We start from the raw sequence: 13,059 nt of genomic DNA, 5'->3' as shown, positions 1-13,059 counted from the left end.
TGTTATCATTATCATCATCATCATTATTATGCTTGGTATTTGTATTAGGGGAACAACTTAGAGATGAAATTATCTTATAAGAACATGTAGCTAATTCTCCAGCATCTCCCACTGGATGAATAAACTCCAAAATCTCAAACCAAATCCCTCCTTCTCTCTCTCTCTCTCACATAGACACACACACACACACACACACACACACACACAGTGTCATAGTTTCAGAGGAGGCAGCCTTATTTAAAATAAGATTCTCTCAGTAAAAATTCAAAGATCTTTCTATAAATACCAAAGTACCTTAGCCTATCTGCTATGAAATAAAAGTCATATTTTATGGCAAGATGAGAAAAATTTAAACAAATACATTTTTCTCTGCCCTTTGGCCTCCTCTCTCCCCGCACTGTGCACTGTGTATCTGCATTAGGCATCGACCAAACCTCCCCCATTGGCAGAAATACCTGCTCAACCATAAAGAGCAGCATTCTCCTAGCATCAATAAGACAACTCCTTAAAAGATAACATTCCTTCTTGACCTGTTAAGGGCCACGATGATAATTAAATCTCGATTGTGTAAACTGTCAATAATGCCTCATTGAATGTACAGCTCTCTGTCTCAAAAAACTTATATAACTGTGCCTTGACTTCTAACGAGGGGAACAGTTCTCAGAGCTTTCTGAGATGCTCTTCCTGGGTTATAATCCTCAAATTTGGTTAAATAAAATTTTCCATTTCTTTCTTAGATCAGCTGATGAATTTTTCGTTGACATTAAAGATAAAGTAGATGCTAATTCGAAATCTCTTGCTTGTCTCAGAGTCTCTCTCTCTCCAATTATACTTTACTTTTAAACATAAAACAGTTACAAAACAAATTAGAGAGCAGACCCCTGAAAGACTGAGTTACTTACTTAGGCTCTAGAATAATCAGAGCTCAAAATGAGACAATTTTAAAATTCCATTCGGAGACTGTGAGAGGAGAGGACAGAATAATCCCAGCTGATAGAAAATACAACTCACGCTATCTAAGTAGTTTGCTAAAAGAATCATCTCTTCTCGCACTGCAGTCTGGTTTCTTCCCATCATGTCATACTGAAAAGCAAAGAAGGGAAATCATTATCACCAAAGCAATTTAAGAATAAAATTTCTATAATCTCTTACAATGAAGATAAGAATCCAAATATTTCCTCTGAACCAAAAACTGAGGCACTTAGACATTCTCCTGCATTTCAAACTAATAAGTCTAAAGGATACATTTTAGTGATAAATAGGAATAAAAGAAAAGCAGATACGTGGGTGAAATGAATAATGAAAAAGCACTGAAATCTTAATCTTCTCCAAAGCAGTACAACTTTAAAATGAGTTTCATGCTTAACAGTCTTTAATTCATTTTAATGCAAAAATATTTTCAAGCATTTCACAAAGGTAGAGTTTAAAACAATCAAAATACATAGATAAAGGAATGAAAGACAATCTGAAAGACTTCCTGATCCTTTCACCTCTTAGGCTAACGACATTACCAATAACCAATTTCTAAACTCTGGGCTAAATTAATTATCAGAAATTAACCAACGTTCACTAGTGAAAACATTATATGTAGATAGAAATATAGAGATATATAAAAGTTTAACCATATTAAGCCAGTTGATTATGACTGATTCACTTCTTTGAGATCTAGCTAAATCCAAATGTCTATTTTAATATTATTTTAATATAACCAATTTAATAACTAATTAAAAGAACACTTTTAAAAGATTAGGTGGTTTTGCTCTATGATAAGGGCATTAATACCAGAATATATCAGATTTTATTAATTAGACATTTTATCATGATTCTCCTAAACAAAAAAAAATTTTTTTAATACACTTGACAAGGTTTGATTAAAATAGAACCATTTTTATTTTGAACCATTTTATACCTATGTGGAGAGAGTAATAAAGAAAAACTTTTCAAATCTCTATTTTTGTCACTTGTCCACAACATTCTACAGGAACATTTTACACATTATCTGGGACAAAGTTCATGCTTGTTCATACTCCTTTATGCTTCTTCCTTCTACACTTGAGGATAATGAACCTATAATGAACAAATCTGAATATATTTCTATCTCTTAAAAATATGGCTTGTTTTTTTTTCCAGTCTACATACAATAAGGGATTTTTTTTAAAAAAACATAAAAATTCTCAAAACTGTCTCTGCAGGTTACAAGAAAGGACTTGTCAACTGTGTTAAGTTTCTGCAAACAGCTTATTTGCACAAACAACAAAGTTGGAAGTACAAGTCAGACAAAACATTTCAAATAATCTATAGGTTAAATTATATAGCACCTGTATCTAAAATTGATAATGCTGTAAATGCTGAAATAGACACATAACTTTTTTTAGTTGAGTAAAGCACAATTCTTAAGTATGAATAAGGAAAATGCCCTGGTGTTATCCTGTACAATAAAATAAATAGTAAATGCTAAGCTGACCTATTCTCCTCTGCTCCCTTCTAAAGCATGCCAAGAACCTGGAAGTTTTCTAACTCTTAAATAGGATAGATAGATAGATATCTCTTAGAGATATCTTTCTCTTAGATAGATAGTTTTCTGTCTCTTAAATAGGTTAGCTGAAATCTAGAAAGAAAAGCAATTTTATTAGGCAACAAAGCAATATCTGATTAACTGGGTTTATCATCACCGTCCTTTAAATGTCTCTGAAAAAGTCTCAAGAGCTTAACTGAGAGGCAGAACAGTTTCACTTAAGAAATTTAGCATATGCAAATCACCCAAAAGAACGGGGGAAGAAAATCACCAGTAAAAAATAAAGGTAGAGGTAATCTCATTTGCTACATTCAGTTCTGGAGGTATTAGGCATATCATGTATGAGTATCAAGAAAAAAAGTCATTTTAGTTTTTAAATTACATTTAACAGAAATCAATACAAATACGTTATATTTAATATTTCCTTCATGGGATGCTCACTTCTCATCTGCTTTTCATGAAAAAGAAGAAAAACTGTCACCAATCCTACCCTTTCCTTGTCTACGACAATGAACAGCTCCACATAGCGGGTCTGTGGCAGGACAGCTCTTCTTCTCTGTCAAACACACAAACATCATAAAGGCAAAAAAAAAAAAAAGGTATAAGGCTACACGTTTTTCATACATAATGATCTTACCCTAACCTCTAGTCACTTATTTCATGTCTGTTAAGAACTTCATAAAATGATTTTAACACATCCTAGATCAATAAAGCCAAAACAACACTTTTTTTAAAAAAGTGATATCTGCCATCTGTACTGATCTGAGAAATAGTCTATCTAGTTAAAGACAATATGAGTTATTCAAGTTTCCAAAGCAGAATAACTGATCTTCTAATATCTAAACTACACACACACCCACACACACACACCCACACACACACACACACACACACGTTAATAGGAAACTCCATCACTTTGCTGGGAGTAGAAGAAAGAATATCTGCCAATAACCCAGAGCAGAAGGAAGGACAAGGTTGTCATTTTATTTTGTTATTGTTGTCCTTTATTTTTTTCCTTCCAGTTTCATTGAGATACAATTGACCCTGACATACAAGGTGCCACTTTAAAAAAAAATTAGTTTTGTGATTTTACAGAAATTTAGATAAAGTATAGCATGAGCTAAAATTTAATGTTTTCCAATGATTAAAAAGAACAGTACAAAAGTCAAAAGAATGAATGGCAGGAGAGGCAATGAAAATAATGCCATAAACTAGTATGAGTTAATTAAAATACACCAGAAGAAGAGGCACAAGCCTCTTCTACCACAGCGACATCATCTCATTATGTAGAAAGCTGGCTTCTCTGCAACTGAGGTTCCTCTGGTCCTAGAAACAGTTCAGGTTAAGAGACTCCTGTCAAGGGCTTCCCTGGTGGCGCAGTGGTTGAGAGTCCGCCTGCCAATGCAGGGGACACGGGTTCGTGCCCCAGTCCGGGAAGATACCATATGCCGCGGAGCGGCTGGGCCCGTGAGCCATGGCCGCTGAGCCTGCGCGTCCGGAGCCTGTGCTCCGCAACGGAAGAGGCCACAACAGTGAGAGGCCCGCGTACAGAAAAAAAAAAAAAAGAGAGAGAGACTCCTGTCAAGAGTAAGCCAAGGAATCCTAAAGAAGTCTCAAAACAGGGATACCATGAGTGTCCCTGGAAAAAATCTGAGATCATTAAAGTTCTAAACCTCAATCTCTCTTTCCCTCTCTTTCTCTTTCTCACTTTAGACCTCCAGAATTACCACTCCAGTCTGTGTAAAGCATATCTACATCAAAAAGACCATGGCTGGGGCTTCCCTGGTGGCGCAGTGCCCTGGTCCGGGAAGATCCCACATGCCGCGGAGCGGGTGGGCCCGTGAGCCATGGCCGCTGGGCCTAAACGTCCGGAGCCTGTGCTCCGCAGCGGGAGAGGCCACAACAGTGAGAGGCCCACGTACCGCAAAAAAAAAAAAAAGGCCACGGCTGGACTTCCCTGGTGGCGCAGTGGTTAAGAATCTGCCTGCCAATGCAGGAGACACGGGTTCAAGCCCCAGTCCGGGAAGATCCCACATACCGCGGAGCAACTAAGCCCGTGCGGCACAACTACTGAGCCTGCGCTCTAGAGCCCTCGAGCCACAACTACTGAAGCCCACGCACCTAGAGCCCGTGCTCCGCAACAAGAGAAGCCACCGCAATGAGAAGCCCGCGCACCGCAACGAAGAGTAGCCCCGGCTCGCCACAACTAGAGAAAGCCCGCGTGCAGCAATGAAGACCCAATGCAGCCAAAAGTAAATTAATTAATTAATATTTTTTAAAAAGCCCTCTCAAAGTCACTGTAAAGGGCTATTAGGTAGCAATGACAAAAAGAAATACAGTTACTGTTTAAGACTTAAGCCCTAGTGTCCAAAACACAGAAGCCTGATTGTACTCATCTTGCTGGCTGGAACTGCGTATTGCTCGTCTTTTTATCCCCTTAGTACCCATCACAATGTCTGGCATACAGTTGGCAAAAACACAGTAATAACAGGTATTGGTTTAAGGCACAAACACAACATTTTTTTTTAACTTGAGTCTCAGCCATGAAGAAATACATTATGTCCTTACTCGAAGTAGCTGAGTGACGCTGGGAGGCTCTTCCTCTTCATCCTTTGTGGTTTCTTCCTCTGTATCCTTGTTGGAAACCCCACATTTCACAGGCTCTTTGTGGACATCATCCATTCGATAAAAGATGTGCTCAAAATGAGAGCTGTTTTGCAGGGGTTCAATCCCATAACTCACATTCTCTATATGCAGCAAGCCTCTTAAGTGTTGTATTACACATACACAAGGTTTTAGAATGAAAAAAAAAATACACAGGAAAAGGAATTAAGAAACCGGAATAAAAGTCCTACTTCCTAACATATGTAAGAAGGGGTAGAATGGTATAGAGAAAAACAGAGAGGCTTTACAGGCAGGCAGACCTAAACTTAAAGCACAAGACGACTACTCACTAGCATGACTGCCTGAAAGTTACCTAACCTCTCTGAGGGTTTGCTGTATAAGGAAAGGCAATTCAGAACAGTGGCTAAAAGTGTGAAGTCTGGAGTCAGAAGACCAGAGTTTGAATCCCAAATGTTTCCTACTAGCCTTAGTTTACATTCTCCATAGAGTTGTTCTGAAAACTAAATTATTTAATACACACAAAATACTTAGAACGTTGCCTGGTACACAGTAACTGTTCTACGAGTATCATTACTTAAATGGAGATAATCATAGCCATCTTATATAGTTGGTTTGAGAATTTAAAGTAATATTTCTTAGTTCAATCAATCATGCAAACAATCAACCAGCCCAGTGTCATGCTGCCTGGCCCTTAATAAATTTAATTTTAATATTATTATCACTTCACTTGATACATGATATGATTTCTCTGAACCTCAGCTTGCTCACCTAAATATGGAAATAATCAGCCCCTTTTCACAGTCATTATGCACCTTAGATGAAAGAATATAGGTGAAAATTTTATAAACCTGAAGGGTGACAGAAATTTAAAGTATACGTTATTTTAAATAGCAAAGTTTATTTAGTGGACTCAAAAAAATGAAATTTTTTCTTTAGTTATTAAAATTCATCAACTGCAAGATTGTCCTAAATAAACATGCTGAAAATGACATCTGAAACACAGCTATAAAGACCTTCAGCAACATCAAAGTAAAATCTAAATGTAAGTCCCCTAAAGCGACTTGATCTGGAGACAGAGATAGGTAAAGAGGAAAGAAATAAGGGAATGAAAAAACCCCAAAAAATTGATAAAGAAAATTCCTTACCTGAGTCCAAAACAGTTGCTAAGAGCAATCGATGAATTATAAACGCCCTCCACGTATCCCCGATAATGACAATGATTCTAAATGATAAAAACTGTATTATCTTCAAATACTGTTACATTGCTGAAAATCATCATAGAAACTGCAGAACTAACAAAATTACTTAAGGCCCATAAACTAAAAATTTTTATTATTGGCATCCCATCATTATCACATGGCATTCTTTGTACTATCTTCAGACTGTCTACTATCACTCTACAGCTACACAAATGTTTAGGCAGAATTCCAGAGGACACTAAGTACAAACAACTCTACTCCTATAACCTTTAAACCTAGAAGCAGAACAAGGAAGCATAACGTCATGTTTAACATTTTTAATCACAGGCAAGAAGATGCCACAGCAGCCAACTGAAATCCAATACAGAAGAGGACCTTGTGACAGGCTAGTGACACCAAGGGGGAAAAAATTCAGTACACGGCAAAAACAGTGACTTTGATCCGATGATTTTCTTTTCTTCATATAAGCATACTGATTATACTATTATTATTATTAGTTATACATTTAACCATCTTTAAAAATTAAAGAGACTTTATCCTTAATCTTGAGCAAGAAACTGACCAGTGGAAATGCAAGCATATCACTTACTAATATCAGAATTTTTTAGTACACAATGAGATTTTTTCATCTTTAAAACAACTGTAAAGCACTAAAAAAGAAAAGCCAAGGGGAGTGGGAGGAGGAGGAGGAGGACCAGCCCTGCCAGACCTTATGACATATCATCGGGCCTTAATAATTAAAACAGTAGGGTCCTGGTGGTGCGTTAACTGAGAGACCAACTAGTGGAGCAGAATACGAAGTCTCAAAATAGACTGAAATACATGTGGAACCTTATATGATAAAAGTGGCATCTCAAGTCACTGAGGCAAAGATGCACTTTTTAACAAGTGGAGCTCAGCCAACCGGTTAGACATTCAAAAAAGGGTACCTCACACCATACATAAGAATAAGTTCCAAATGGATCAAGACTCCAAACATTTAAAAAAATTAACTCATGCAAGAACTGAAAGAAAACAGGGGTGAATTCCTCTTTAAGCTGGTGTAGAGAAAGACTTCCTACCACTCAAAATCTAGAGTCAACAGAAGAAAAGGCTGATAATTTTCACTGTATTAAAAAAATTTTTTTAACTTCTACATTAAAAGAAACACCAAAAAAAAAAAAGTCAAAAGACAACTCAGAGACTGGTGAGAAGTATCTGTAACTTTTATCATAGATAAAACTATACTATATTATATATAATACAAAGAACTCTGAAACATTAAAGGGGAAAGATTAAACCTAATAGAAGATGGAGCAAAAGAGTTGAACGACAATTCACAAAAGAAGATATAAAAATGCCCTTATATAAATGAAAAGATTTTCAATTTCACTAATGATACAGTAAGAACCCATGAGTCTATGCTGATATAAACAAGTAAGAAGGAAAAACTCTTCCTTACAGTAGAAACCACCAGTGAATACAGAAGCACTGATGAAATTAGGAAATCACCATTCTGACAACCATCATAACAACTGATTCAGGCAAATACTAAATACTAAAACTAGGGGGTAAAAATTTGAGAAGCATTGGGATAGTTACTAAGCTTCAAAGTATCTAACCAAAAAAGGCAAAACACAGTAACTTTACAGAGAAGAAACCCAGCAGACAACTCCTTAATCATCAATGTTAACACTGTCAGTGATAAACTAATTGCAGCACATGCTCATGATATGATACAGAGAACGGCTCAATGTCCCTTCAGGGTGGATTCCTGCCAAAAGTGCATAACCTGAATCCAATCATGAGTAAACATCACACAAACCCAAATTGCAGGACGTTCTACAAAAAGTCGGCCTGTACTTCTCAAAAATGCCAATGTTGTGAAATACAAGGGAAGACTATGGATTTCTGGATTAAAGGAAACGGGAGACTGCTGAGCATAACACGTGAAATTGGATTTCCTTTCACTATAAAGTACATTATTAGGATAATGGACCAAAACAAATATCAATAAGGTATGTAACTGAATAACAGTATTGCTTCAATATTAACTTCTTAATTTTGAGAACTATACTATGGTGACATAAAAGAAATTCTTGTTTTTAGGAAATTTACGCTGAAGTATTTAAGAGTAAAGGGACACCAGGTGTACAACATACTCTTCAGGAAAGAAAAAAAAGAGAGAGAAGAAGGGATAAAGTATATGTGATAAATGCTAACATTTGGAGAATCTAGGTAAAGGGTATGCACGAATGTTTTCTATCATTCCTGCAACTTTTCCTATAAGTCTAAAACTGTGAACATTTTTTTAAAAATTAAACAATTATGCACTAAACAACACAGGTGAAATTTCAACATTTTACAACTTTTTCCAGTGTGAGGCTATTTACAACCACTGTTTTCTTTCTAGTGCTTTGTAGTTAAAGTCTAGCTTTGATACTGCCTTCTTCTCACTAGAGGAAAAGAGACACCTCTTCTATTACAGATGAGGTAGCACTTATGAGATAGTAATACAGTAACTCACAGCGCTCAAAAATTAAATGCTTCTACTTCCACTATAATAGAAGCTCTCATTTGACATGACTGAAATCCAGCACTTGATCACTCAATCTACCAACTTGATGGTATTTCTTTAATAACTTGGTTTTATTAAATCTTTCCAAAGCCTTCAATTTAGTTTTTTAAAAAAACAACAAATCCTATTTCGCAAGTTTACAAAACATCCAATTGAATCACATGATTAGAGTAAAGGTATAAATGGCATAAACAGTTTTGGAAACACAAAAACTGTAAGCAAAAAACTCAACTACTGGGAGTAGAAGTACTCAGAAGTATCTGAGAAGAGCCTACTAGCCACAAGGGCCAGCGAGCTTGCGGCAGTCAACAAATTTTTCAGAGGAAAGAAGGAGCATTAATTAACCGAGGGAGTTAGTTGAGAGACTTTCTAATGCATTTGCAAGGTACCCCAAAGTTCAAAGACTAATACTAATTTGGAGTTTTATTTCACACAGCAACTCATATCAAGTGGTTATTAAAACTGTGTTTCTTTGTGAAAAATGGCCTTGTGAAAGATGCTGATGATGAAAGCCACATAAGAGTTTTACAAATTAATTTAAATAACAGAATCACAAGGGAAAGCATTTACATTTTCTCAGTGTAACTTAACTGCATTTTATGAACAAAAGTATATTCCATGATGATATCTGACGATGTTGCCACACACACAAAAATCCCAGTACCAAAGTTTTAATTACTATCTCAAATCTATAGTCACACTTTTATCTATTTGAACAATATTCAATAACCAATAAGTGAAAGGCTCCATCTGTCTTAGTTTATATTTTTCAAACACCCAGGAAAACATAATTAAATTGTAATTCTTTATGATAAGAGTTGAATAAATTTCTATAAAACTGAAATCTATTTTTAGCACTTTTAAGCATATAAACTTTCAATAGTAAAAAATAATATTGAGTTCACAGTTGTTGGACTGACTGTTCTAAGTAGTATCTTACAAGTATTAACTCATTTAAGCTTCCCAATAACTCCATGAAGTTATAATTATTATTCCCATTTTAAGGTGAGGATTCTAAGGCACAAACAGGTTTAAGAAACTTGACCAGCAAATAAATAATAGAGCCAGGAATCAAGTCCAAGCAGTGTGTGTTACCAAAATCCAGGCCAAGAAACCGCTCCAAGAGAAAAAATGCCTTTTTAAAATCACTGCTTTTGTTGAGTGGCATAAATTATGTGGTCTTTGGTCTCATGCTGTAGTAATCTTCGGATGGATGACTGGATGGATGGATGAACGGCTGAATGGATTATCTGTGTTCTGGTTTATGCTATCACATACATTTAAACTCCTCTACTATTTTGCTATTAAACAATGGAAAAACAATAAAACAAAACAAAACAAATAAAATAAAATAAAACAATGGACAAACACAACATTGAGATAAAGGAGTCAGCAAAGTCAGCAAAGGCCAGCAAAGGATGGATCTAAGTCAGCACTGCCTTTTTTAAGTACTAATAATTAATCTAAAATAAAGGTTTTCATAATTCAAAAAGAGTCATGTACACAATGTTCATTGCAGCTCTATTTACAATAGCCAGCACATGGAAGCAACCTAAATGTCCATTGACAGATGAATGGATAAAGAAGATGTAGCACATATATACAATGGAATATTACTCAGCCAGAAAAAGAAATGAAATTGAGTTATTTGTAGTGAGGTGGATGGACCTAGAGTCTGTCATACAGAGTGAAGTAAGTCAGAAACAGAAAAACAAATACCGTATGCTAACACATATATATGGAGTCTAAAAAACAAATGGTTCTGATGAACCTAGAGGCAGGACAGGAATAAAGTCACAGACATAGAGAATGGACTTGAGGACACAGGTAGGGGGAAAGGTAAGCTGGGACGAAGTGAGAGAGTGGCATTGACATATATACACTACCAAATGTAAAATAACTAGCTAGTGGGAAGCAGCCGCATAGCACAGGGAGTTCAGCTCAGTGCTTTGTGACCACCTAGAGGGGTGGGATAGAGAGGGTGGGAGGGAGACACAAGAGGGAGGGGATATGGGGACATTTGTATATGTATAGCTGATTCACTTTGTTATACAGCAGAAACTAACACAACATTGTAAAGCAATTATACTCCAATAAAGATGTTAAAAATAAATAAATAAAATAAAATAAAGGTTTTGCCTTCTATTTATTTGAAGAGAGCTGCAAAAGTGCAAAACTAACATAAACAATTCCACCTAGCAAAACATAACAAAGCTCAGGGGAAAAATTATACATGTTTAATGGTAACAAAGATTTCTCATGAAAACTATAGCAAAAAATAATAATATATAATACCTAACTGCCAAAAGGGACTTTAAGACACTCTTACCAACTAAAATTCGAAATATTTATGCTCTAATTAAATAACACATAAAGCAAAGTTGACATCTGCCAATTATTTCAAGTATTCCTGGCCAGTTCTGTCCTCAGGAAAACTCTGTTCTCTGATGCAAAAAGGACCACAATTCTTAAGAAAATAATTGTTTTCAGCAAAAAATCAGAACGTATAATAGGAAACAAGTGTTTGTTCTTTACTAAGTACTAATGGCAAGTCAAATGGTTTAATAAGGAAGTAAGATGTACTTTAAGAGGTATCCATTTTCAGCAAAATAAATAAAATAAAAAATAAAAAAATAAATCAGACTTTTCCCCTTCATAATCTCTAAGGATTATCATTCAATAGAAGATTATTTTCCTGCTCTTTTAAAAATCACTTGACCATGGAGAACCAGGAGAGCCGTAAGGTAAATACTGTTTAATTTATGTCAATGCACTCACACTCCCACCCCAGGACAATGCCATATATAATAATATCAAAAGAGGTCCTTGGGGAAGCACAAGGTAACAGTCCTGAGTACCTGAAGAGAACGCACTTTAAAATTATAATTATTTTAAATTCTGATATAGGGTCAGGAGGAAAATATATTACCTGTATATCAGGGTAGTCAGAGATCAGAGCCCCTTCCTTGTTGTAGGTATAAACTACAAAATCTTTGGGTAAAAGGTCCCTGCAAGAGGAATAAAACACACCATTTAAAATTATTTTATCTATTTGCAACTAAGGACACAACTTATAAGGCATTATCCCAGAAGAGATGAGCAGAAATAAAAACTTTCACCTGATAAATTGTTATTCAAAGAAGGAGCTACCATAAAACTAAAAGCTCATGAAGGGACCTGCATCTGAAATCATGCGTTGTCCTCACGGTCACAAAATGCTGGTTGCATAAAACATACGTAACATCCTTAAAGTTTTCTGATACATCTCATAGGAAAAGTATAAATTAGGTTATATAGTACACCATATTTCTGGAAGAAAATAAATGATTTTACCCTCTTTTAAATGTCCTAGATAAAGAAGCAGCGCTCCTTGACCTCCTAAGTACGGGGGCAAAATCTGTGTCAGCTGTTAGAGGAACCAATCATTGCTGATTCCTGAAGCTTCCTTCCATGTTAAGGTAGACTGATAGTGGAAACCACACGTGCAAAATAGGGTTAGCTTTGTCAATGAAAAGATATCCAGTGATGCTTGTTGAAGATGGTAAGGCAGACTTTATTATCGACATAAGTATAGGAACCACTGCAAAGGGATTTTACAGGGCGGTGGGGAGAAAGACCAGGCTCAACTCCAAATACAGCACGGGGAAGTGGGAATTTATAACCAAGGAGCATGGTGAGGGTCAGTGGATGGAAAATTACTATGAGGAAACAACAGGGGTGAGGGACATTCTGGCTAAACTAACCTAACAGATTCTTGCTGAGGACAGGCCAGGGTGATCAGACATCACTGGGCGGGGAAGGGGAGTGGAAGATAAAGAACCTGATCAGACATCCAGAATGATCAGATATGGGGGGCAGGGGGAAGTTCTTGCTAAAACTAGATTTTACAACAAACTACACTGCTGGACCTAGGAGAAGGTTCAGGAACCTGACTAAAGTTTGGTCAAGTAAAGAATCTTTGTTAGTCTCCCTGCTTGTTCAAGGAAAGAAAAGACATTCTTCTTTCCTCTGAATAATACAAGTCCATTTCCTCATTCAGTTGTCTTTTGTTCATTACAGACCAGCTGAATCATCTATTGGAACCTGATAGTAGAGGATATTTGCTGGGTGGTGCTGGCAGTCAGGCATTTAATGAGGGGAGTTGCTATGAAAAATAAAAGAAA

At 36.2% G+C, this 13,059-nt stretch overlaps 1 protein-coding gene across 1 annotated transcript in view; it reads right to left on the bottom strand.

The window, feature by feature from the left end:
• The window catches only part of ADAM9 (ADAM metallopeptidase domain 9), a 106,308-nt gene that overhangs the window by 63,671 nt on the left and 29,578 nt on the right, over positions 1-13,059 (bottom strand). The window contains exons 4-8 of the mRNA XM_030833762.3: positions 11,826-11,904; positions 6,286-6,362; positions 5,084-5,279; positions 3,006-3,071; positions 1,012-1,083 (exon numbers count right to left, since the gene is read on the bottom strand). Coding sequence (XP_030689622.1) covers positions 1,012-1,083; positions 3,006-3,071; positions 5,084-5,279; positions 6,286-6,362; positions 11,826-11,904 — 490 coding nt within the window. The remainder of the gene's footprint in view (positions 1-1,011; positions 1,084-3,005; positions 3,072-5,083; positions 5,280-6,285; positions 6,363-11,825; positions 11,905-13,059) is intronic.

The sequence above is a fragment of the Globicephala melas genome, chromosome 21, assembly GCF_963455315.2.
Source record: "Globicephala melas chromosome 21, mGloMel1.2, whole genome shotgun sequence".
In the NCBI taxonomy this organism is placed as follows: domain Eukaryota; kingdom Metazoa; phylum Chordata; class Mammalia; order Artiodactyla; family Delphinidae; genus Globicephala; species Globicephala melas.
Note: the sequence above shows the minus strand (reverse complement) of the source record. Positions and strands in the feature narration are given on the sequence as shown.